The 27,858-nt window shown below is 42.7% G+C and overlaps 1 protein-coding gene across 1 annotated transcript; it reads right to left on the reverse strand.

Annotated features, from left to right (window-relative positions):
* Positions 1–806: 806 nt before the first annotated feature.
* On the reverse strand, positions 807–25,897 carry ankrd33bb (ankyrin repeat domain 33Bb; the record flags this gene model as incomplete). The annotated part of the gene is made up of 4 exons (XM_084457827.1): positions 807–1,648; positions 2,373–2,513; positions 6,382–6,511; positions 25,487–25,897. 4 exons carry the CDS (start codon positions 25,895–25,897, stop codon positions 807–809), a joined length of 1,524 nt encoding a protein of 507 aa, XP_084313953.1.
* Positions 25,898–27,858: the final 1,961 nt, after the last annotated feature.

Below are 27,858 nucleotides of genomic sequence, written 5' to 3' on the forward strand. Positions count from 1 at the left end.
AGAAATCCATGGTTAATAAATAAATAGTGTTAAGTTAATTAATAGAAATTCATATTTCTTTTTAAATCCTTTATGTCCTGTGCTGCTACTCACAGAATCAGCTGTGGCCTCGTCTGACCTAGACACCCACCCCCAGCCCCCAGAAGATGCTTTAGACGGTGAGTGAGTGAGGTAGACACTGGTTGGCTAGTTAAACTTATTACTGAACTACTGTACTGAATAGCAACATGTAGATGTAATCCAGGTTAAGATAGCCTACATATGAATGCTCTTGAAATAAGAGATGCGTTTATTAGCTAATCAACAGCCTCCTAGCCAGCTTCCTGTAAACTCTACAGTGCTACATAGATTTATTCACAAGTCTTAAGAAGACACTGTTCTGTTCTAACTGTCTACAAGGTCCTAGCCAGTTAGAAACAGAGAGTGAAGGGAGTGAAGAGGCTCATAGTAGCTCCAGTCATGAAACTGCTACAGACAGAGACAGTCCAAGCACAGGAAGTACACAAGTAAATGTCTATGGAGAGGTTAATTGGAAAAAGAACATAGAGAAACAGACAAATTAATACAAAATGATACATAATTCAAAAAAAGAAAAGGGGGTCGAAAAAAGTGGTGACGAAAAGTCGGAGGTGTAGGGGCCCACACCAATATTCTTTAAGGGGGCCCAAAATTCCTAGCAACGGCCCTGTCCCTACCTCAAACATACCGAGCCGCTGCCGAGCCACATCCGTTTGATCTCACTTCCTGGCGTCTCTTTCCATCCAGAAGTACGACCTCCTCCTTGCTCCCCCCCCCCCCCTCCTCCCTCACCTCCTCCTGACCAAAGGCAACCACCTCCGCCTGTCCTCCTCCTCCGCCCTCCTCCTCTCCTCCCTGATGGCCTTGTAGTTCCACTTGGGCACCAGCAGGTTGCAGGTGTCCCGGCTCTTCTTGCGCTCTCTCTCGGGGACGTAGCTGGCCGCCGGCGCCTTGCACAGCCTCACGCGGGGCACCACGACGCCCGGCCGCACGCTGCTCCGCCGCATCATGTGCAGCGGCAGCAGGCTGCTGCGCCTTAGCGCCGCCGCGGACGCCGCCGCCGCCGCGTCCGCCACGTCGCGCAGCACCGGCGGCGGCTGCAGGCTGGCCCTGCGCTCGCGCTTCTTGGCGACCAGGAGCACGCGGGAGTTCTGGAACAGCCTCTTGTAGACGTTGAGCCTCTCGGGCCCCAGCCTCCTCAGCTCGTCCACGCGCCGCCTCCTCAGGATCTCCTGCACGGCGTGGCGGCGCTTGCCGACGCACGGCGGACTCCCCGGCGCCACGGTGCGGCAGACGGGCGCGACGAGCGGACTGGCCAGGCCGGTGGTGGCGCGGACCATGTGGTTGAGGACGCCATCTTCCACCGGGTCGGTTTTGGCGCTGAGGGCGAAGGAGCAGCAGTCCGCCGCCCCTTGGGAAACGCGGCGCCAGCAGGACCTGGGCCGCCGGGCTCGCGCCACCAGCTCCGCCAGCGGGGGCCACTCCAGACGGTACGAGTCGCAGAACTGCTCGGCGCACGGCTGCTCCATCAGGCGCCTCAACATGGCGGCCGTCTCGTAGCGGCCGGTGAAAAGCGCCCATTCCAGCGGGGTCTGCTGGCGCCCGTAGTCGCGAGCCTCCACGTCGCCCCCTAGTGTAGAGGCAGACACATTTATTCATTTAGGATTTCTACTGAACTTAACAAAAACAAAACCACACATCTAACGCAGACCTGTTAAGGGAATATGGCCTTTGTGCTGCATTGTCCTCTATCCATGTAATTAAATACTTGAGCTAGCCTCCAACTCGCCATCTCCACCTCACCGACTGCTGGGGTTAGGTTTCATTTGACTTCTGGCCTCTTTCTGATTGAAACTATTCGAGCCTGGGGGGGCTGTCAATGTGTTTTGCCCAAATGAAATCTCAGACCTCAGATATGTTCAACTTCAGAGAGAAGCCAGACTCATCCAAGGAACAAGTGCATAGTTAGGCTCGCGAGATGAGGCAGGTTTAGCAAGAGGTTGGTGAGAGAGTCGTCGGACCTCATTTATCATTGTGGATACACCCTTTTTCATTTACACCTGATTGTTGTACTTGCTTTTCTCTGCAAATAATGTGATGTATCATGACAAAACTCGATGGGAAATATTGTGAGATATATACAACAGAGTTGTCATGATACATCACATTATTTGCGGAGAAAAGCAAGTACAAAAATCAGGTGTAAATTAAAAAGGGTGTATCCACAATGATAAATGAGGCCCATCGTGCCCAGACAGCAATCCGATCAGGGCCACATACAGGCCAGCTCTGGCACTTGTGGCTTAGTTCCGACCCATATATGGCCCAGATCCGCTTGCTATCTGGGTGTTTACCTGACATGACCAGGGTCCTGGCGCACTCAACCCGGCCCTGCATGGCCGCCTTCATCAGCGCCGTGAAGCCGTGGACGTTCCTACGCTCCAAATCCAGACCCGGGAAATAGCTGAGCAGGTAGTTAGAGATCATGATATGTCCTGCAGGAGTACACACACACACACACACACACACACACACACACACACACACACACCAAGTTCACATCATACTGTACATTTGTCTATATGTGTCTGATGAAAGGTGCAAGTGAAATCAGTGTACGGTATTTCTAATGCTTTATAAGTGCAGAGCAAACCTGAACCGGCCACTGAGAGCACGTGTGTGAGCTAATCTCAATACTCTGAAGTGGCTCCCTTTTCTCTTCTGGACCTACACTCATCTGTAAACATAGATCCTTTGCTGGGGTAAAACTGGTCCAATCAAAGTGGGGTTTGCAATGTGTACATTGTGTACCTGGTACCTCCTCACTGTGGATACCTGGTACATCCTCACTGTGGATACCTGGTACATCCTCACTGTGGATACCTGGTACATCCTCACTGTGGATACCTGGTACCTCCTCAGTGTGGATACCTGGTACCTCCTCACTGTGGATACCTGGTACCTCCTCATTGTGGATACCTGGTACATCCTCACACTGTGGATACCTGGTACCTCCTCACTGTGGATACCTGGTACCTCCTCACTGTGGATACCTGGTACCTCCTCAGTGTGGATACCTGGTACATCTTCACTGTGGATACCTGGTACCTCCTCAGTGTGGATACCTGGTACATCCTCACTGTGGATACCTGGTACATCCTCACTGTGGATACCTGGTACATCCTCACTGTGGATACCTGGTACATCCTCACTGTGGATACCTGGTACATCCTCACACTGTGGATACCTGGTACATCTTCACTGTGGATACCTGGTACATCCTCACACTGTGGATACCTGGTACATCGTCACACTGTGGATACCTGGTACATCCTCACACTGTGGATACCTGGTACCTCCTCACTGTGGATACCTGGTACATCCTCACTGTGGATACCTGGTACATCTTCACACTGTGGATACCTGGTACCTCCTCACTGTGGATACCTGGTACATCCTCACTGTGGATACCTGGTACCTCCTCATTGTGGATACCTGGTACATCCTCACACTGTGGATACCTGGTACCTCCTCAGTGTGGATCCCTGGTACATCCTCACACTGTGGATACCTGGTACCTCCTCACTGTGGATCCCTGGTACATCCTCAGTGTGGATACCTGGTACATCCTCACACTGTGGATACCTGGTACCTCCTCACTGTGGATACCTGGTACCTCCTCATTGTGGATACCTGGTACCTCCTCAGTGTGGATACCTGGTACATCCTCACTGTGGATACCTGGTACATCCTCACTGTGGATACCTGGTACATCCTCACTGTGGATACCTGGTACCTCCTCATTGTGGATACCTGGTACATCCTCACACTGTGGATACCTGGTACCTCCTCAGTGTGGATCCCTGGTACATCCTCACACTGTGGATACCTGGTACCTCCTCAGTGTGGATCCCTGGTACATCCTCAGTGTGGATACCTGGTACATCCTCACACTGTGGATACCTGGTACCTCCTCACTGTGGATACCTGGTACCTCCTCACTGTGGATACCAGGTACCTCCTCAGTGTGGATACCTGGTACATCCTCACTGTGGATACCTGGTACATCCTCACACTGTGGATACCTGGTACCTCCTCACTGTGGATACCTGGTACATCCTCACTGTGGATACCTGGTACCTCCTCACTGTGGATACCTGGTACATCCTCACTGTGGATACCTGGTACATCCTCACTGTGGATACCTGGTACATCCTCACTGTGGATACCTGGTACCTCCTCACTGTGGATACCTGGTACATCCTAACTGTGGATACCTGGTACATCCTCACACTGTGGATACCTGGTACATCCTCACTGTGGATACCTGGTACATCTTCACACTGTGGATACCTGGTACATCTTCACAGTGTGGATACCTGGTACATCCTCACACTGTGGATACCTGGTACATCTTCACAGTGTGGATACCTGGTACCTCCTCACTGTGGATACCTGGTACATCCTCACACTGTGGATACCTGGTACCTCCTCACTGTGGATACCTGGTACCTCCTCAGTGTGGATACCTGGTACCTCCTCAGTGTGGATACCTGGTACATCCTCACACTGTGGATACCTGGTACCTCCTCAGTGTGGATACCTGGTACCTCCTCAGTGTGGATACCTGGTACCTCCACAGTGTGGATATCTGGTACATCCTCAGTGTGGATACCTGGTACATCCTCACTGTGGATACCTGGTACATCCTCACTGTGGATACCTGGTACCTCCTCATTGTGGATACCTGGTACATCCTCACACTGTGGATACCTGGTACCTCCTCAGTGTGGATCCCTGGTACATCCTCACACTGTGGATACCTGGTACCTCCTCACTGTGGATCCCTGGTACATCCTCAGTGTGGATACCTGGTACATCCTCACACTGTGGATACCTGGTACCTCCTCACTGTGGATACCTGGTACCTCCTCATTGTGGATACCTGGTACCTCCTCAGTGTGGATACCTGGTACATCCTCACTGTGGATACCTGGTACATCCTCACTGTGGATACCTGGTACATCCTCACTGTGGATACCTGGTACCTCCTCATTGTGGATACCTGGTACATCCTCACACTGTGGATACCTGGTACCTCCTCAGTGTGGATCCCTGGTACATCCTCACACTGTGGATACCTGGTACCTCCTCAGTGTGGATCCCTGGTACATCCTCAGTGTGGATACCTGGTACATCCTCACACTGTGGATACCTGGTACCTCCTCACTGTGGATACCTGGTACCTCCTCACTGTGGATACCAGGTACCTCCTCAGTGTGGATACCTGGTACATCCTCACTGTGGATACCTGGTACATCCTCACACTGTGGATACCTGGTACCTCCTCACTGTGGATACCTGGTACATCCTCACTGTGGATACCTGGTACCTCCTCACTGTGGATACCTGGTACATCCTCACTGTGGATACCTGGTACATCCTCACTGTGGATACCTGGTACATCCTCACTGTGGATACCTGGTACCTCCTCACTGTGGATACCTGGTACATCCTAACTGTGGATACCTGGTACATCCTCACACTGTGGATACCTGGTACATCCTCACTGTGGATACCTGGTACATCTTCACACTGTGGATACCTGGTACATCTTCACAGTGTGGATACCTGGTACATCCTCACACTGTGGATACCTGGTACATCTTCACAGTGTGGATACCTGGTACCTCCTCACTGTGGATACCTGGTACATCCTCACACTGTGGATACCTGGTACCTCCTCACTGTGGATACCTGGTACCTCCTCAGTGTGGATACCTGGTACCTCCTCAGTGTGGATACCTGGTACATCCTCACACTGTGGATACCTGGTACCTCCTCAGTGTGGATACCTGGTACCTCCTCAGTGTGGATACCTGGTACCTCCACAGTGTGGATATCTGGTACATCCTCAGTGTGGATACCTGCCCAGATAGCAAGCGGATCTGGGCCATATATGGGCCGGAACTAAACCACAAGGGCCAGATCTGGCCTGTATATGGCCCAGATCCGCTTGCTATCTGGGTGGTACCTCCTCAGTGTGGATACCTGGTACCTCCTCAGTGTGGATCCCTGGTACCTCCTCAGTGTGGATCCCTGGTACCTCCTCACTGTGGATACCTGGTACATCCTCATTGTGGATACCTGGTACATCCTCATTGTGGATCCCTGGTACCTCCTCATTGTGGATACCTGGTACATCCTCATTGTGGATCCCTGGTACATCCTCAGTGTGGATACCTGGTACCTCCTCATTGTGGATACCTGGTACCTCCTCATTGTGGATACCTGCTACCTCCTCAGTGTGGATACCTGGTACCTCCTCATTGTGGATCCCTGGTACCTCCTCATTGTGGATACCTGCTTGCGCGGCCGTAATGAGGGCTGTGTTGCCCTCGTTGTCCTGCCAGTTGATGTCAATGTACGGGCAGGAGGCGAGGGCGATGACCACGTCCACGTAGCCTTCGTAACACGCCACGATCAGTCCCGTCTGAAAGACACCAATCACATCAGGACGTCAGTGACTTTACCTGACCATCACTATAACTATGGGCTCAATGCCAAGAGACCCACATGGAAGTAGTGTGATCAAATGGACAAATAAACCAAATATGTAGGTGATAGTCTTTTCATTTAGACCCTGATGGATTAGAGAAAATATAGAAGTACAATAACATTGAGCTCTACTGTGGACATTGATAGTGGTTGTTCGCTCCACAGATTAATGTTGTTTTATCCTAACTATAGTACAAATCTAAAGCTATCTGAGGTATCAACTTCACCTAAGGTAAGGAACCAAATATTATGTTGGTAAATGTCTGTAATGGTAATAATAATAAACATTATTTGTGTAGCACACTGCATGCACCTTTTATACAACTAATGCAGCTCAAAGTGCTTTATAAAAATAAATGAGCCTACATGCACAGTGCTACACATGAAAATAGACAAAGTAAATTGACAAAAATAAATATCCATGAACATAAAAACAATTTGGGGTTCAGGGTCTTGCCCAAGTACACTTTGACATGTTGACAGGGATTTGAACCGCCCACCCCATGATCATCGGACGAGTCGCTCTACCTCCTGAGCTCCAGCCTGCGTATCATAATCAGGATCCCAAGGCAGAAGGGCTCGTTCAGTGTAATTTGATCAGCCTCCTCGCATGTTCAGTCTTTATATGGGACCAGGCAGATGGCAACTCCCTTTAATATCTCTCCTTTAATATGCAGTCCAACTGTGGTAAATTAAATTGATTGGACATGATTTGGAAAGGCACACACCTGTCTATATAAGGCCCCACAGTTGGCAGTGCATATTCAGAGCACAAACCAAGCCATGAAGTCAAACGAATTGTCTGTAGATCTCTGAGATAGGATTGTATTGGGGCAAAAGATGAATTTAATACATTTTGGAATAAGGCTTTAATATAACAAAATGTGGAAAACGTGAAGGGTTATGAATACTTTCCAGATGCACTGTAATTACATTTGAAGAGTTAATTTGCAAAAACAGATGTGTTTTGATAAATGTTGATGAACCATCAATCAAATATCAATATCAGATATCAATCAAATTGCATTTGAGTTGTTTTGAGTAAGTAAAGAAGAAGAATAAATCAAAATGTATCAAAATGTACATATATGTTTTTGCAAAGGAACTCTTCATTTTAAGAGGGAGCACAGCAGTAAGTAAGTGCACAATCATAATTAAAATCATTACAGTTACAAATGGTAAATAAAAACATCAAGTAAAATAGAACATTTAAAAAAAGAAGTGCAGCCGTCACTCAGCAAATGCACAAAAGAGCATCAGGCCTGTATCAGAAAGTCTAACATATAAATGAATAAATATTGAGCGAGCTGGCTTCCCTATGTCCATAGTTAATGTGTTCCATAGCTTCGGGGCGTAATTGACGACAGCAGCTTTCCCGATCTTCTTCCAGCTGTTGCTGGGAAGCTCCAGAGCCAGCAGCAGATGATCGCATTTTACCGGATGTCAGAGCAGAGCAGCTGAGACTGGACTAATGTAATAATAATAATTACAGGACCTCAAGGGTCTTTTATTTGCCACAAGTGACACACACAAACATACATGAATGAGCTGTGACATAGTACACACAACACACACACACACACACACTTAGCAGTCGCCAGTGGAATTTGTCCTCTGCATTTGACCCATCCAAGTTGTCCTCCTCTAGGGGCAGCCAGGAGCAGTGGGCAGCGTCATCTGTGCCACCTGTGTTCTCTGGTTAAGAATGAGCTGCTAAGTTTTGAACAAGCTGAAATCTCTCGTGTTTTATTTCCCGGGAGGCCAGTGAAGAGTGCATAGTCAAGTGACAAGAGTGCATAGTCAAGTGACAGAGTGCATAGTTAAGTGACAGAGTGCATAGTCAAGTGACAAGAGTGCATAAGTGACAGAGTGCATAGTCAAGTGACAGAGTGCATAGTCAAGTGACATAAATGCATGAATCAGTTTCTCTGCATCTTTTTGATGTATAAACGGGCATACTTTCTAAGGTGGAAAAATGATGTTTTCATCACCTTGTTAGTGGGACTTGAAGCGATCTCTGAATCTAGGATAACAGCAAGACTATAACCTGAGGTTTGACCAGGATGTCCTTTTCCCCGATTGTTTCAGGGCCAATCAGTAGGATATCAGTTTTGTCCTCGTTTAGCTTTACGAAATTATTCCTCATCCATGTATTGCCAAAAGGCAGTAATGGAGTTTATAGCTATTCGTTCATCAGAGATACAGTTGTGTCATCCACATACAGTAACTATGGACACATGCAATGTGCTCTCTAATGATATCCCCGAGTGGCAGCATGTATAGTGAGAATAGTAATGGACCAAGACAGCTGCCTTGTGCAACCCCAAAGCAGGCGTCGTGTTTCTCAGACACTTGATCTCCAAGCCTCTTTCTCTCTTTGATGCATGTTCTGAACCAGTTTAACACAGAGAGAGACCAACCAGCCTTTCAAGACGATTGATTAGGATATCATGGTAAATCATTTCAAATGCTGCACATAGGTGTAATAGGACAAGAACTGAGAGAGTGTAGTCTGAGGTGGGTGATTATTTTAGTAAGAGCAGTTGCAGCACTATTCTAAAGTCAGACTGAAAATCCTCCAGGATGTTTTTTCCTTTAAGAGAATACTTTATTTGTACTGAAACTATCTTTCAAGGAAAAGGTTGGATATCGGCCAATAGCTTGTCAGCATGGCTGACTTTTTTTGTACGATTCTACAGCTGTTTTGGAAAGATGCCTAGTCTGTGTCCAGACATTCGAGTCCGCCCACTCCACCGAAGTTGACTGATTGCTTCACATAACCATCTGGGACCTCTCCAATGGAAACTGTTTGGAAAAGGCCAGGCACTTTGAAAAATACTTAGTAGGTGATTGGATCAACCATCTGTCTATCACTGTCTATCATGTGCTAACTTCAACCGCTCCTCGCTGTCATCACACCTAAACCTGCCTAGTGCAACTGTATGTATTTAAAATTCCTTAGAACCAGCACTGATTGGCAAGATCGTTTTCTGATCTGACACAAATGGATCTCTATAGAAAGTATCCAGACTGATTTGCAAGAGGTGAGTTTGCGAAATCAGGAGGCTAGGCTAGAAGATGGCTGTTTGAAGAGATGTAACTTCAGGACATGACTTGAAACCTGCTTAAAAATGCTGTAGGTACAGGGTCAATACAGGGTCAGTAAACCGGCCCTTTAAGCTTGGAGAACCAGTGACCTTTTGTGACCATTAATTTTTACTTTGCTCAGAGACAGTTATTATGCTATATAATATATACATATTATGTTATTATGCCCTAAACAGTAGTCAAACTGTGTTTGTGTTAACATTTGCAGGTGGCATAAAATGAATGATCTAGAAACTTCAGCCAGGATGTGGGATGGTACGTGAGGAGAACAATTCCTTGTGATATAAATGCCTACACCCATTTACTCATGATCTTTTCCTGCTATCTAGCGTGTCAGAGCTAGTTGCCTAGACCTACAGTAGCATGCACAGCTAGCTTCATAAGGGCAACAGCTATCTCTGGTCCCTTGCTGAGGTCATTGTGACAGGATAGGATAGTCTATCCTGAGCTAGGGGTCAATTGGATCACTGCCAGCTTGCTCTGGTCCAGCGCATTAGTGAGGCAAGAGCTTCACTGTCAGGAACCATTCATTTCTCCATTCACCTTTTTCACTCAGTCTGCTCTGACTCACAGGACGTAGGTATTTGAGATAAGCCTCTCATTGGCACCGCTCAATTCCAGCAGCACCAATCAGATAAAAACAAGCTTAGCGCCACTCAAAAAAAAGAAAGAGAGAATGATAGCCTTAATGGGTTTCAGCCAACTGCTCTCCAGCACAGCACGAAACGAAGTGTGGAGATAGGTGTGTAGGCCTACGCGAGACTAGCTCTTCAGTAACTAACCTATAGGCTAAATATTAGCCTTTATATAATATTTCTCCTCTTGTGTGCCACACAAGGATAACCACTCCACTATAATTTAGCAAAGTAGCTAATTTACAGTACATACCTGTGAAAGTGCATGAGGATTGTAGATAAAAATAAATTTGAAAAAAAAGTCATACATACCCCTTATAGTTTTTTGGGGTAGAAATTATTGTTTTGGGATGTATTAAATTCCTCACTGCTCAGCGTAGTAATGGACTAGACACCCCTGGGTGGCAGATCTATAATCAGAACTGTTTGTTCTACATACCTGTGAAAGTGCATGAGGATTGTAGATAAAAATAAATTTGAAAAAAAAGTCATACATACCCCTTATAGTTTTTTGGGGTAGAAAATATTGTTTTGGGATGTATTAAATTCCTCACTGCTCGGCCTAGGAATGGACTAGACACCCCTGGGTGGCAGATCTATAATCAGAACTGTTTGTACTACATACCTGTGAAAGTGCATGAGGATTGTAGATAAAAATAAATTTGGTCTGAAAAAAAAACGCCATACATACCCTTATGTTTTTTTTCAGGTGGACATAATTAAATTGTTCACTGCTCGGCCTAGTAATGGACTAGACACCTCTGGGTGGCAGATCTATAATCAGAACTGTTTGTACTACATACCTGTGAAAGTGCATGAGGATTGTAGATAAAAATAAATTTGGTCTGAAAAAAAAACGCCATACATACCCCTTACGTTTTTTTTCAGGTGGACATAATTAAATTGTTCACTGCTCGGCCTAGTAATGGACTAGACACCCCTGGGTGGCAGATCTATAATCAGAACTGTTTGTACTACATACCTGTGAAAGTGCATGAGGATTGTAGATAAAAATAAATTTGGTCTGAAAAAAAAACGCCATACATACCCCTTATGTTTTTTTTCAGGTGGACATAATTAAATTGTTCACTGCTCGGCCTAGTAATGGACTAGACACCCCTGGGTGGCAGATCTATAATCAGAACTGTTTGTACTACATACCTGTGAAAGTGCATGAGGATTGTAGATAAAAATAAATTTGGTCTGAAAAAAAAACGCCATACATACCCCTTATGTTTTTTTTCAGGTGGACATAATTAAATTGTTCACTGCTCGGCCTAGTAATGGACTAGAGACCCCTGGTTGGCAGATCTATGATCAGAATTGCTTGTACTACATACCTGTGAATGTTCATGAAGATTGTAGATAAAAATAAATTTGGTCTGAAAAAAAAAAAGCCATACATACCCCTTACGTTTTTTTTCAGGTGGACATAATTAAATTGTTCACTGCTCGGCCTAGTAATGGACTAGACACCCCTGGGTGGCAGATCTATAATCAGAACTGTTTGTACTACATACCTGTGAAAGTGCATGAGGATTGTAGATACAAATAAATTTGGTCTGAAAAAAAAACGCCATACATACCCCTTATGTTTTTTTTCAGGTGGACAAAATTAAATTGTTCACTGCTCGGCCTAGTAATGGACTAGAGACCCCTGGTTGGCAGATCTATGATCAGAATTGCTTGTACTACATACCTGTGAATGTTAATGAAGATTGTAGATAAAAATAAATTTGGTCTGAAAAAAAAACGCCATACATATACCCCTTATGTTTTTTTTCAGGTGGACATAATTAAATTGTTCACTGCTCGGCCTAGTAATGGACTAGACACCCCTGGTTGGCAGATCTATGATCAGAATTGCTTGTACTACATACCTGTGAATGTTAATGAAGATTGTAGATAAAAATAAATTTGGTCTGAAAAAAAAACGCCATACATATACCCCTTATGTTTTTTTTCAGGTGGACATAATTAAATTGTTCACTGCTCGGCCTAGTAATGGACTAGACACCTCTGGGTGGCAGATCTATAATCAGAACTGTTTGTACTACATACCTGTGAAAGTGCATGAGGATTGTAGATAAAAATAAATGTGGTCTGAAAAAAAAAGAAGCCATACATACCCCTTATGTTTTTTTTCAGGTGGACATAATTAAATTGTTCACTGCTCGGCCTAGTAATGGACTAGACACCCCTGGGTGGCAGATCTATGATCAGAATTGCTTGGCCTATATACCTGTGAATGTTCATGAAGATTGTAGACAAAAAATAAATTTGGTCTGAAAAAAAACACCATACATACCCCTTATGTTTTTTTTCAGGTGGACATAATTAAATTGTTCACTGCTCGGCCTAGTAATGGACTAGACACCTCTGGGTGGCAGATCTATAATCAGAACTGTTTGTACTACATACCTGTGAAAGTGCATGAGGATTGTAGATAAAAATAAATGTGGTCTGAAAAAAAAAAGCCATACATACCCCTTATGTTTTTTTTCAGGTGGACATAATTAAATTGTTCACTGCTCGGCCTAGTAATGGACTAGACACCCCTGGGTGGCAGATCTATGATCAGAATTGCTTGGCCTATATACCTGTGAATGTTCATGAAGATTGTAGACAAAAAATAAATTTGGTCTGAAAAAAAACGCCATACATACCCCTTACGTTTTTTTTCAGGTGGACATAATTAAATTGTTCACTGCTCGGCCTAGTAATGGACTAGACACCCCTGGGTGGCAGATCTATAATCAGAACTGTTTGTACTACATACCTGTGAAAGTGCATGAGGATTGTAGATAAAAATAAATTTGGTCTGAAAAAAAAACACCATACATACCCCTTATGTTTTTTTTCAGGTGGACATAATTAAATTGTTCACTGCTCGGCCTAGTAATGGACTAGACACCTCTGGGTGGCAGATCTATAATCAGAACTGTTTGTACTACATACCTGTGAAAGTGCATGAGGATTGTAGATAAAAATAAATGTGGTCTGAAAAAAAAAAAGCCATACATACCCCTTACGTTTTTTTTCAGGTGGACATAATTAAATTGTTCACTGCTCGGCCTAGTAATGGACTAGACACCCCTGGTTGGCAGATCTATGATCAGAATTGCTTGTACTACATACCTGTGAATGTTCATGAAGATTGTAGATAAAAATAAATTTGGTCTGAAAAAGAAAAAGCCATACATACCCCTTATGTTTTTTTTCAGGTGGACATAATTAAATTGTTCACTGCTCGGCCTAGTAATGGACTAGACACCTCTGGGTGGCAGATCTATAATCAGAACTGTTTGTACTACATACCTGTGAAAGTGCATGAGGATTGTAGATAAAAATAAATGTGGTCTGAAAAAAAAAGAAGCCATACATACCCCTTATGTTTTTTTTCAGGTGGACATAATTAAATTGTTCACTGCTCGGCCTAGTAATGGACTAGACACCCCTGGGTGGCAGATCTATGATCAGAATTGCTTGGCCTATATACCTGTGAATGTTCATGAAGATTGTAGACAAAAAATAAATTTGGTCTGAAAAAAAACACCATACATACCCCTTATGTTTTTTTTCAGGTGGACATAATTAAATTGTTCACTGCTCGGCCTAGTAATGGACTAGACACCTCTGGGTGGCAGATCTATAATCAGAACTGTTTGTACTACATACCTGTGAAAGTGCATGAGGATTGTAGATAAAAATAAATGTGGTCTGAAAAAAAAAAAGCCATACATACCCCTTATGTTTTTTTTCAGGTGGACATAATTAAATTGTTCACTGCTCGGCCTAGTAATGGACTAGACACCCCTGGGTGGCAGATCTATGATCAGAATTGCTTGGCCTATATACCTGTGAATGTTCATGAAGATTGTAGACAAAAAATAAATTTGGTCTGAAAAAAAACGCCATACATACCCCTTACGTTTTTTTTCAGGTGGACATAATTAAATTGTTCACTGCTCGGCCTAGTAATGGACTAGACACCCCTGGGTGGCAGATCTATAATCAGAATTGTTTGTACTACATACCTGTGAAAGTGCATGAGGATTGTAGATAAAAATAAATGTGGTCTGAAAAAAAAAAAGCCATACATACCCCTTACGTTTTTTTTCAGGTGGACATAATTAAATTGTTCACTGCTCGGCCTAGTAATGGACTAGACACCCCTGGGTGGCAGATCTATGATCAGAATTGCTTGTACTACATACCTGTGAATGTTCATGAAGATTGTAGATAAAAATAAATTTGGTCTGAAAAAGAAAAAGCCATACATACCCCTTATGTTTTTTTTCAGGTGGACATAATTAAATTGTTCACTGCTCGGCCTAGTAATGGACTAGACACCTCTGGGTGGCAGATCTATAATCAGAACTGTTTGTACTACATACCTGTGAAAGTGCATGAGGATTGTAGATAAAAATAAATGTGGTCTGAAAAAAAAAGAAGCCATACATACCCCTTATGTTTTTTTTCAGGTGGACATAATTAAATTGTTCACTGCTCGGCCTAGTAATGGACTAGACACCCCTGGGTGGCAGATCTATGATCAGAATTGCTTGGCCTATATACCTGTGAATGTTCATGAAGATTGTAGACAAAAAATAAATTTGGTCTGAAAAAAAACACCATACATACCCCTTATGTTTTTTTTCAGGTGGACATAATTAAATTGTTCACTGCTCGGCCTAGTAATGGACTAGACACCTCTGGGTGGCAGATCTATAATCAGAACTGTTTGTACTACATACCTGTGAAAGTGCATGAGGATTGTAGATAAAAATAAATGTGGTCTGAAAAAAAAAAAGCCATACATACCCCTTATGTTTTTTTTCAGGTGGACATAATTAAATTGTTAACTGCTCGGCCTAGTAATGGACTAGACACCCCTGGGTGGCAGATCTATGATCAGAATTGCTTGGCCTATATACCTGTGAATGTTCATGAAGATTGTAGACAAAAAATAAATTTGGTCTGAAAAAAAACGCCATACATACCCCTTACGTTTTTTTTCAGGTGGACATAATTAAATTGTTCACTGCTCGGCCTAGTAATGGACTAGACACCCCTGGGTGGCAGATCTATAATCAGAATTGTTTGTACTACATACCTGTGAAAGTGCATGAGGATTGTAGATAAAAATAAATGTGGTCTGAAAAAAAAAAAGCCATACATACCCCTTACGTTTTTTTTCAGGTGGACATAATTAAATTGTTCACTGCTCGGCCTAGTAATGGACTAGACACCCCTGGGTGGCAGATCTATGATCAGAATTGCTTGTACTACATACCTGTGAATGTTCATGAAGATTGTAGATAAAAATAAATTTGGTCTGAAAAAGAAAAAGCCATACATACCCCTTATGTTTTTTTTCAGGTGGACATAATTAAATTGTTCACTGCTCGGCCTAGTAATGGACTAGACACCCCTGGGTGGCAGATCTATAATCAGAACTGTTTGTACTACATACCTGTGAAAGTGCATGAGGATTGTAGATTTAAAAAAATTTGGTCTGAAAAAAAAACGCCATACATACCCCTTATGTTTTTTTTTAGGTGGACATAATTAGATTGTTCACTGCTCGGCCTAGTAATGGACTAGACACCCCTGGGTGGCAGATCTATAATCAGAACTGTTTGTACTACATACCTGTGAATGTTCATGAAGATTGTAGATAAAAATAAATTTGGTCTGAAAAAAAAACGCCATACATATACCCCTTATGTTTTTTTTCAGGTGGACATAATTAAATTGTTCACTGCTCGGCCTAGTAATGGACTAGACACCTCTGGGTGGCAGATCTATAATCAGAACTGTTTGTACTACATACCTGTGAAAGTGCATGAGGATTGTAGATAAAAATAAATTTGGTCTGAAAAAAAAACGCCATACATACCCCTTATGTTTTTTTTCAGGTGGACATAATTAAATTGTTCACTGCTCGGCCTAGTAATGGACTAGAGACCCCTGGTTGGCAGATCTATGATCAGAATTGCTTGTACTACATACCTGTGAATGTTCATGAAGATTGTAGATAAAAATAAATTTGGTCTGAAAAAAAAACGCCATACATACCCCTTATGTTTTTTTTCAGGTGGAAATAATTAAATTGTTCACTGCTCGGCCTAGTAATGGACTAGAGACCCCTGGTTGGCAGATCTATGATCAGAATTGCTTGTACTACATACCTGTGAATGTTCATGAAGATTGTAGATAAAAATAAATTTGGTCTGAAAAAAAAAAAGCCATACATACCCCTTACGTTTTTTTTCAGGTGGACATAATTAAATTGTTCACTGCTCGGCCTAGTAATGGACTAGACACCCCTGGGTGGCAGATCTATGATCAGAATTGCTTGGCCTATATACCTGTGAATGTTCATGAAGATTGTAGAGAAAAAATAAATTTGGTCTGAAAAAAAAACGCTATACATACCCCTTACGTTTTTTTTCAGGTGGACATAATTAAATTGTTCACTGCTTGGCCTAGTAATGGACTAGACACCCCTGGGTGGCAGATCTATAATCAGAACTGTTTGTACTACATACCTGTGAAAGTGCATGAGGATTGTAGATTTAAAAAAATTTGGTCTGAAAAAAAAACGCCATACATACCCCTTATGTTTTTTTTTAGGTGGACATAATTAGATTGTTCACTGCTCGGCCTAGTAATGGACTAGACACCCCTGGGTGGCAGATCTATAATCAGAACTGTTTGTACTACATACCTGTGAATGTTCATGAAGATTGTAGATAAAAATAAATTTGGTCTGAAAAAAAAACGCCATACATATACTCCTTATGTTTTTTTTCAGGTGGACATAATTAAATTGTTCACTGCTCGGCCTAGTAATGGACTAGACACCTCTGGGTGGCAGATCTATAATCAGAACTGTTTGTACTACATACCTGTGAAAGTGCATGAGGATTGTAGATAAAAATAAATGTGGTCTGAAAAAAAAAAAGCCATACATACCCCTTATGTTTTTTTTCAGGTGGACATAATTAAATTGTTCACTGCTCGGCCTAGTAATGGACTAGACACCCCTGGGTGGCAGATCTATGATCAGAATTGCTTGGCCTATATACCTGTGAATGTTCATGAAGATTGTAGACAAAAATAAATTTGGTCTGAAAAAAGCCATAGATACCCCTTACATTTTTTTTCAGGTGGACATAATTAAATTGTTCACTGCTCGGCCTAGTAATGGACTAGACACCCCTGGGTGGCAGATCTATGATCAGAATTGCTTGTACTACATACCTGTGAATGTTCATGAAGATTGTAGATAAAAAATAAATTTGGTCTGAAAAAAAAACGCCATACATACCCCTTACGTTTTTTTTCAGGTGGACATAATTAAATTGTTCACTGCTCGGCCTAGTAATGGACTAGACACCCCTGGGTGGCAGATCTATGATCAGAATTGCTTGTACTACATACCTGTGAATGTTCATGAAGATTGTAGATAAAAAATAAATTTGGTCTGAAAAAAGAAATGCCATACATACCCCTTACGTTTTTTTTCAGGTGGACATAATTAAATTGTTCACTGCTCGGCCTAGTAATGGACTAGACACCCCTGGGTGGCAGATCTATAATCAGAACTGTTTGTACTACATACCTGTGAAAGTGCATGAGGATTGTAGATAAAAATAAATTTGGTCTGAAAAAAAACCGCCATACATACCCCTTATGTTTATTTTCAGGTGGACATAATTAAATTGTTCACTGCTCGGCCTAGTAATGGACTAGACTCCTCTGGGTGGCAGATCTATAATCAGAACTGTTTGTACTACATACCTGTGAAAGTGCATGAGGATTGTAGATAAAAATAAATTTGGTCTGAAAAAAAAACGCCATACATACCCCTTATGTTTTTTTTCAGGTGGACATAATTAAATTGTTCACTGCTCGGCCTAGTAATGGACTAGACTCCTCTGGGTGGCAGATCTATAATCAGAACTGTTTGTACTACATACCTGTGAAAGTGCATGAGGATTGTAGATAAAAATAAATTTGGTCTGAAAAAAAAACGCCATACATACCCCTTACGTTTTTTTTCAGGTGGACATAATTAAATTGTTCACTGCTCGGCCTAGTAATGGACTAGACACCCCTGGGTGGCAGATCTATGATCAGAATTGCTTGTACTACATACCTGTGAATGTTCATGAAGATTGTAGATAAAAAATAAATTTGGTCTGAAAAAAGAAATGCCATACATACCCCTTACGTTTTTTTTCAGGTGGACATAATTAAATTGTTCACTGCTCGGCCTAGTAATGGACTAGACACCCCTGGGTGGCAGATCTATAATCAGAACTGTTTGTACTACATACCTGTGAAAGTGCATGAGGATTGTAGATAAAAATAAATTTGGTCTGAAAAAAAACCGCCATACGTATCCTTATGTTTTTTTTCAGGTGGACATAATTAAATTGTTCACTGCTCGGCCTAGTAATGGACTAGACTCCTTCTGATACATACCCCTTACGTTTTTTTTCAGGTGGACATAATTAAATTGTTCACTGCTCGGCCTAGTAATGGACTAGACACCCCTGGGTGGCAGATCTATGATCAGAATTGCTTGGCCTATATACCTGTGAATGTTCATGAAGATTGTAGACAAAAAATAAATTTGGTCTGAAAAAAAAAACGCTATACATACCCCTTACGTTTTTTTTCAGGTGGACATAATTAAATTGTTCACTGCTTGGCCTAGTAATGGACTAGACACCCCTGGGTGGCAGATCTATAATCAGAACTGTTTGTACTACATACCTGTGAAAGTGCATGAGGATTGTAGATAAAAATAAATTTGGTCTGGAAAAAAAACGCCATACATACCGCTTACGTTTTTTTTCAGGTGGACATAATTAAATTGTTCACTGCTCGGCCTAGTAATGGACTAGATACCCCTGGGTGGCAGATCTATAATTAGAACTGTTTGTACTACATACCTGTGAAAGTGCATGAGGATTGTAGATAAAAATAAATTTGGTCTGAAAAAAAAAAAGCCATACATACCCCTTACGTTTTTTTTCAGGTGGACATAATTAAATTGTTCACTGCTCGGCCTAGTAATGGACTAGACACCCCTGGGTGGCAGATCTATGATCAGAACTGTTTGTACTATATACCTGTGAATGTTCATGAAGATTGTAGACAAAAAATAAATTTGGTCTGAAAAGAAAACGCCATACATCCCTTACGTTTTTTTTCAGGTGGACATAATTAAATTGTTCACTGCTCGGCCTAGTAATGGACTAGAGACCCCTGGTTGGCAGATCTATGATCAGAATTGTTTGTACTACATACCTGTGAAAGTGCATGAGGATTGTAGATAAAAATAAATTTGGTCTGAAAAAAAAACGCCATACATACCCCTTATGTTTTTTTTCAGGTGGACATAATTAAATTGTTCACTGCTCGGCCTAGTAATGGACTAGACACCCCTGGGTGGCAGATCTATGATCAGAATTGCTTGGCCTATATACCTGTGAATGTTCATGAAGATTGTAGATAAAAATAAATTTGGTCTGAAAAAAAAAAAGCCATACATACCCCTTACGTTTTTTTTCAGGTGGACATAATTAAATTGTTCACTGCTCGGCCTAGTAATGGACTAGACACCCCTGGGTGGCAGATCTATGATCAGAATTGCTTGGCCTATATACCTGTGAATGTTCATGAAGATTGTAGACAAAAAATAAATTTGGTCTGAAAAGAAAACGCCATACATACCCCTTACGTTTTTTTTCAGGTGGACATAATTAAATTGTTCACTGCTTGGCCTAGTAATGGACTAGAGACCCCTGGGTGGCAAATCTATTATCAGAATTGCTTGGCCTATATACCTGTGAATGTTCATGAAGATTGTAGACAAAAAATAAATTTGGTCTGAAAAGAAAACGCCATACATTCCCCTTACGTTTTTTTTCAGGTGGACATAATTAAATTGTTCACTGCTCGGCCTAGTAATGGACTAGACACCCCTGGGTGGCAGATCTATAATCAGAACTGTTTGTACTACATACCTGTGAAAGTGCATGAGGATTGTAGATAAAAATAAATTTGGTCTGAAAAAAAAAAGCCATACATACCCCTTATGTTTTTTTTCAGGTGGACATAATTAAATTGTTCACTGCTCGGCCTAGTAATGGACTAGACACCCCTGGGTGGCAGATCTATAATCAGAACTGTTTGTACTACATACCTGTGAAAGTGCATGAGGATTGTAGATAAAAATAAATTTGGTCTGAAAAAAAAACGCCATACATACCCCTTATGTTTTTTTTCAGGTGGACATAATTAAATTGTTCACTGCTCGGCCTAGTAATGGACTAGACACCCCTGGGTGGCAGATCTATAATCAGAACTGTTTGTACTACATACCTGTGAAAGTGCATGAGGATTGTAGATAAAAATAAATTTGGTCTGAAAAAAAAAAAGCCATACATACCCCTTACGTTTTTTTTCAGGTGGACATAATTAAATTGTTCACTGCTCGGCCTAGTAATGGACTAGACACCCCTGGGTGGCAGATCTATGATCAGAATTGCTTGGCCTATATACCTGTGAATGTTCATGAAGATTGTAGACAAAAAATAAATTTGGTCTGAAAAGAAAACGCCATACATACCCCTTACGTTTTTTTTCAGGTGGACATAATTAAATTGTTCACTGCTTGGCCTAGTAATGGACTAGAGACCCCTGGGTGGCAAATCTATTATCAGAATTGTCTTGGCCTATATACCTGTGAATGTTCATGAAGATTGTAGACAAAAAATAAATTTGGTCTGAAAAGAAAACGCCATACATTCCCCTTACGTTTTTTTTCAGGTGGACATAATTAAATTGTTCACTGCTCGGCCTAGTAATGGACTAGACACCCCTGGGTGGCAGATCTATAATCAGAACTGTTTGTACTACATACCTGTGAAAGTGCATGAGGATTGTAGATAAAAATAAATTTGGTCTGAAAAAAAAAAGCCATACATACCCCTTATGTTTTTTTTCAGGTAGACATAATTAAATTGTTCACTGCTCGGCCTAGTAATGGACTAGACACCTCTGGGTGGCAGATCTATAATCAGAACTGTTTGTACTACATACCTGTGAAAGTGCATGAGGATTGTAGATAAAAATAAATGTGGTCTGAAAAAAAAAAGCCATACATACCCCTTATGTTTTTTTTCAGGTGGACATAATTAAATTGTTCACTGCTCGGCCTAGTAATGGACTAGACACCTCTGGGTGGCAGATCTATGATCAGAATTGCTTGTACTACATACCTGTGAATGTTCATGAAGATTGTAGATAAAAATAAATTTGGTCTGAAAAAAAAAAAGCCATACATACCCCTTACGTTTTTTTTCAGTTGGACATAATTAAATTGTTCACTGCTCGGCCTAGTAATGGACTAGACACCCCTGGGTGGCAGATATATAATCAGAACTGTTTGTACTACATACCTGTGAAAGTGCATGAGGATTGTAGATAAAAATAAATTTGGTCTGAAAAAAAAACGCCATACATACCCCTTATGTTTTTTTTCAGGTGGACATAATTAAATTGTTCACTGCTCGGCCTAGTAATGGACTAGAGACCCCTGGTTGGCAGATCTATGATCAGAATTGCTTGTACTACATACCTGTGAATGTTCATGAAGATTGTAGATAAAAATAAATTTGGTCTGAAAAAAAAACGCCATACATACCCCTTATGTTTTTTTTCAGGTGGAAATAATTAAATTGTTCACTGCTCGGCCTAGTAATGGACTAGAGACCCCTGGGTGGCAGATCTATAATCAGAACTGTTTGTACTACATACCTGTGAAAGTGCATGAGGATTGTAGATAAAAATAAATTTGGTCTGAAAAAAAAACGCCATACATACATACCCCTTATGTTTTTTTTCAGGTGGACATAATTAAATTGTTCACTGCTCGGCCTAGTAATGGACTAGAGACCCCTGGTTGGCAGATCTATGATCAGAATTGCTTGTACTACATACCTGTGAATGTTCATGAAGATTGTAGATAAAAATAAATTTGGTCTGAAAAAAAAACGCCATACATACCCCTTATGTTTTTTTTCAGGTGGAAATAATTAAATTGTTCACTGCTCGGCCTAGTAATGGACTAGAGACCCCTGGTTGGCAGATCTATGATCAGAATTGCTTGTACTACATACCTGTGAATGTTCATGAAGATTGTAGACAAAAAATAAATTTGGTCTGAAAAAAAAACGCTATACATACCCCTTACGTTTTTTTTCAGGTGGACATAATTAAATTGTTCACTGCTTGGCCTAGTAATGGACTAGACACCCCTGGGTGGCAGATCTATAATCAGAACTGTTTGTACTACATACCTGTGAAAGTGCATGAGGATTGTAGATAAAAATAAATTTGGTCTGAAAAAAAAGTCATACATACCCCCTTATAGTTTTTTGGTTAGAAATTATTGTTTTGGGATGTATTCAATTCCTCACTGCTCGGCCTAGGAATGGACTAGACACCCCTGGGTGACAGATCTATAATCAGAACTGTTTGTACTACATACCTGTGAAAGTGCATGAGGATTGTAGATAAAAATAAATTTGAAAAAAAAGTCATACATACCCCTTATAGTTTTTTGGGGTAGAAATTATTGTTTTGGGATGTATTAAATTCCTCACTGCTCGGCCTAGGAATGGACTAGACACCCCTGGGTGGCAGATCTATAATCAGAACTGTTTGTACTACATACCTGTGAAAGTGCATGAGGATTGTAGATAAAAATAAATTTGGTCTGAAAAAAAAGTCATACATACCCCTTATAGTTTTTTGGGTAGAAATTATTGTTTTGGGATGTATTAAATTCCTCACTGCTCGGCCTAGGAATGGACTAGACACCCCTGGGTGGCAGATCTATAATCAGAACTGTTTGTACTACATACAGTACTTTCATCGATAACGTTAGCTAGCTAGTTTGCTTTCATAAGTACATGCTGTAATCGTAAGTTAAAAGTTAGCTAGCGAGCGTGTATCATGGATGTAGATATGGCAACAAACAATGTGTGGAAAGTGGAGGCCCGTTTCCAGTTCTCATGACACAAGGTGAACTATAGTTGAAATTTAGGTTTAGACAAATTATGTTTTAAAATACATAATGACTGAATAATACAACAAAAATAGGCTCTGTGCATGTGTTTTGTTGTTGCCTAAAGACAAATGCTAGTGTCACATTCAAACACCATGTTATGTACGTGGGGACCTGCGGTGACACCAGCCTCCTGATCTCACTGGGAATCCCAAGTTAAGTCTGGGCTAATAGTCTTTTACTGTAGCTGACCATCTGCCTGCTGCTGCCTGCAGACATATGGGACTGCAGTAGCCTACCGAAGGCCTGCTAGAGCACCATGAACAGCACGGTGGGATAGCCTAGCCTACCGTAGGCCTGCTAGAGCACCATGAACAGCACGGTGGGATAGCCTAGCCTACCGTAGGCCTGCTAGAGCACCATGAACAGCACGGTGGGATAGCCTAGCCTACCGTAGGCCTGCTAGAGCACCATGAACAGCACGGTGGGATAGCCTAGCCATCCAGTAATCCAGGAGTTTGTTTTTATTTTGAATTGTAGGTATTGCCATTATTCAAGCACATTGCACATATAGACTTCAATCTATATGCTTTTATCAAACCACAGATATTAAAAGTTGGCTGAGTTGTATTAATTTCAAATAATAGCAGCATTTGTAATGGTCTCCAAGGGTATCCATCCTCAAAGTAGATACATTTTACTGCTAAATATCAGTGCATCACAAGGTGTGAGACTGTGATGCAGAGGAAAACCTACTGTAACTCATAGCATAGGTCCTCTCAATAACAGGCTGTAGATGTTGAATAGGCTGCAGCTTTTACTGAGATCATAATGTTATGCTACTTCTAGGTAGGTATGTACTGAAGGTACTTTATTACTCGCCGAGAGGAAATTGCACCGCTACAAAACCGGTGATGATACGACAGCTTAATTAATCTAATTAACGCATCACTCAAACTGTTATTCAATAGTTTAACCTAAATATTGCTGGCTGTGCCTTTAAAAACCAAACCTCAGATAGGCCTGTAACCAGGTATAATCAGAGTTGGATACAGTACATGCTGATCCCTGGTCAGTTTTAGAGTTTTTCCCCACTGATGTTCTGGTATGAATCTGAGTTAGGTCGGCTGATCCTGGACCTGGGTGTCTCCACATGGCCACAGAGCCTGTCTTGGTGAACCCTTTAAAGGCTGAGCCATGTTTACGAGCTTATTGGGTTCCATCTCCCGCACCAATCCACACACCCCATCTGTTGCTGGGCTTAATCAACTGCTCTGAACGCTGGCTAGCTCCCCAGAGATTTAGGGGTGGGGGGTGGGGGCGAAAGGGGCCGTCGCACCGGGCCTCGCACTTTAGAAGGCCTCGGGCTTTGAGCCGTCTCGGGTAGGGGGGTGGGGGGTGAAGATTCATCTTCAACTATGAAGATGAAACTCCGAGATGATCTTGAATCATCTTATATGGAAAACTTGGAAACGTGTCATTTTTCCAGGAGATTTGCATGCCAGTGTCAAAAGCGTGCTGGAAAGTTTCAAGCTGTTTCTGTGTCTGTCTGCCTGCCTTCCTGTCTGCCTGCCTCTCATACTCTCACGCGTGCATGACTATTAACAGTCTGCAAGGCACTAAAGCCTGCTGGGTCAAATCTCAACGAAGCCCCACGGTGATCTCTTAGAAAATGTTCACTTTACTGAAAGAAGTATTTCAATAATTTGGGATTTTATTCTCTGAATTGATCAATTGTAAAGCCCTGTTTGTTTTTCAAAGATGAAGCCTCATCTTAATCTCTCTCTCTCTCTCCATAGTGCATAGTACCTTCAAAATAAAGCGAGTGCAACACAAAGTAAAACTAAAAAAAAGTATTTATCTACCAGAGGGATTTGAAATCTGTAATGGCCATCTGTTCACTGGGTTGACTAATAATGAGTGTGTGTGTGTGTGTGTGTGTGTGTGTGTGTGTGTGTGTGTGTGTGTGTGTGTGTGTGTGTGTGTGTGTGTGTGTGTGTGTGTGTGTGTGTGTGTGTGTGTGTGTGTGTGTGTGGAGTGTGTGGAGTTCTGTAATTGTGTGAGAAGAACCTACTCTTCTGTTCTTGTCCGTCTCCCTGACCTCCTCGGCGGTCACCCCTTGCCTGATCATGATCTTGACGATGATGGAGTTGTTCTTGCTGCAGGCCTTGAAGAAGGACACGGGTTCGGGGCTGGCGGGTCCGGCCACACGGACCTGGTGTGGGTAGAAAGAGTCATCGGAAGCGATGCTTCTGGTGTCGCAGGGAAGATCTGGTAGCGAGTCAAAGTCAAACTCCTCAAACTGCTGGTAGACGTCGTCATCGTCGTCGTAGAAGTCATCGTCCGCCGGGGCCCAGCCGCTGCTATTTTCGTCCCCGGCCGAGAGGGACTGTCGAGGAGAGAGGTCCTGGTTGGGGACCGATCCGTTCTGCCGAACCTTTACTGAGGATTCCCCACCACTTGGGTCATCTGTGATCAGCACCATTTAACCCCCCCCCCCCCCTCCCACACACACACACACACTCCTTAGCTCAGAACCCTAGAATCCTGAAATCCTAGAATGAATGAGTCGTCACAGGGATCACAAGAGGTCACAAACAACGCCACACTCATTGGACCACACTCCCAACTTCCCCTAATTCAACGAATGACGTGGTCCGGTCTTGAACAGGATCAGAGATGTCATTGAGGTTTGTCTGACCAACTGTCATGGGAGTAAAACAAATCTAATTGTAATCCATCACTCTCGGGAATATGATGGTAAAAGTCAAAGACAGTGACCCTCCAGAAAACTGACAGCGTGGTCTCGTGGTCCTCTATAGCTCTGGCTCCAAAAAGCAACCGGCCACCCCGTACACAGCTTGTAAATCCATCCCTTGCTTTAAATCTGAAGTCACAGATACACCAGATGCTTTGTTTTCATGTGTTGACCCCTTAGTCCTTCGTTTCCATACAAAACCCGTTAGTTCCCCCCGAGCGAGAGAGACCAGGAGAGAAGCATTTTCTGAACTGACGCAAAATAATCCCTTTAGTGTCTTTCTCTCTCTCCCACCCTTTGCCTCCTCCCTCTCTCACTGCACTCTCCTCCACTTCCATTTTACAGTTAAAATTGGCACCCAGTCGTGAAAGACTTATGAAGGCTATGACGTGTGATTTGTGACGCATGCCTTCTAACGTACCGGAGTGTCTTCCAGTGTTGTCAACTGTATGTGTCCATGTGTAACCTACTTGGGCTGTTATGTAAGCAACGGTAGGCTATAACAGTAATCAAAGCTTTATTTGTAACTGTGTACTGTTGTACAATGGGATACAAACTCTAGTTCATGCTTACAACATTGGGGACTGGGCTTGTGTATCTATCTCGCGTATCTTTCTCATACCTTCCCCCCAGTGACGTAATGTGGGATTCCCAGGCTAGCTGTGACATTCTGACATTACCACTGCTCAGCCCTCTAACGTCTGCCTCATTTGCATATGACCCTAATCTTTGCCGGAGTCTATTTCTTGTCGGCCCTGTGTTAGCTGAAAGATAATTGGATACAGCTGGAATAACACTGTGCCGTTACTGTACGCATGGTGATTTTCTACCTCACCCCAATAGCTAGCCTGTTCAAGTCACATTGGCCGTTTATTTATTTAAATTGCAACTCCTAGTCCCTTTAAACATCTCTGGCCAGGCAAGATAACGCTACACACATGGTTCCTGAGGATGAAGACTCCAGTCTGGTGATCAGCCCAGAACACTGACAGCCATGACCACAAATAGAGAAAATAAGATGTCTCTGGAGCAGGATGATGTCATTGTGGCCAGGCTCCAACCAGCAAGCTTATTGGTTTGGGGTAGCAGTAGGTGCAAATCTGATTGGCTTGACCTTCAAGGAGCTGGTCTTGTCCTGAAGCCAGTTGATAACCCCTGGTTCCAAGCATGGGCCTTGTTATGTTATGTTATGTTATTTTTATTTATAATGCGCCCCCCAACCAACTGTGACATCAGCCCGGGGCGCAGCCCAGGTACAAAGGGAGACAAACAGAAACAAAGGACTGCAAACGAACAGATGAACAAGAAACGGCAGGAATTGGAGAGTGGCTGGCTGCTGTCGGGCGTAGCGCCGCCATCATGCTTCCTAACAAAGCGCTTCACAATACAAATAACAGATAAAAAGGAAGAAAGAGCGACATACAAAATGCATTACGACAATTACGACATACAAAATACAGTACAAGGCAATTACAATGAGAGGGAAAGGGGGGGGGGGTGTGCGTGTTTGTGTGTGTGTGTTTCTGAGTCTGTGAGTTCAGTCCACACGTGTGTGTGTGTGTGTGTGTAAGCCTGAAGGCCTCTGGCTGAGGAGACTCGGACGGAATGTCTTAGCGATAACAGCAGGTTGCTATGGAGACGTCCTCGATCAGCCTCAAGACCAAAAGCCTTGTAGAACCAAGGGCCTT

This window comes from Borostomias antarcticus, assembly GCF_949987555.1.
Source record: "Borostomias antarcticus genome assembly, chromosome: 24".
Classification (NCBI taxonomy): Eukaryota; Metazoa; Chordata; class Actinopteri; order Stomiiformes; family Stomiidae; genus Borostomias; species Borostomias antarcticus.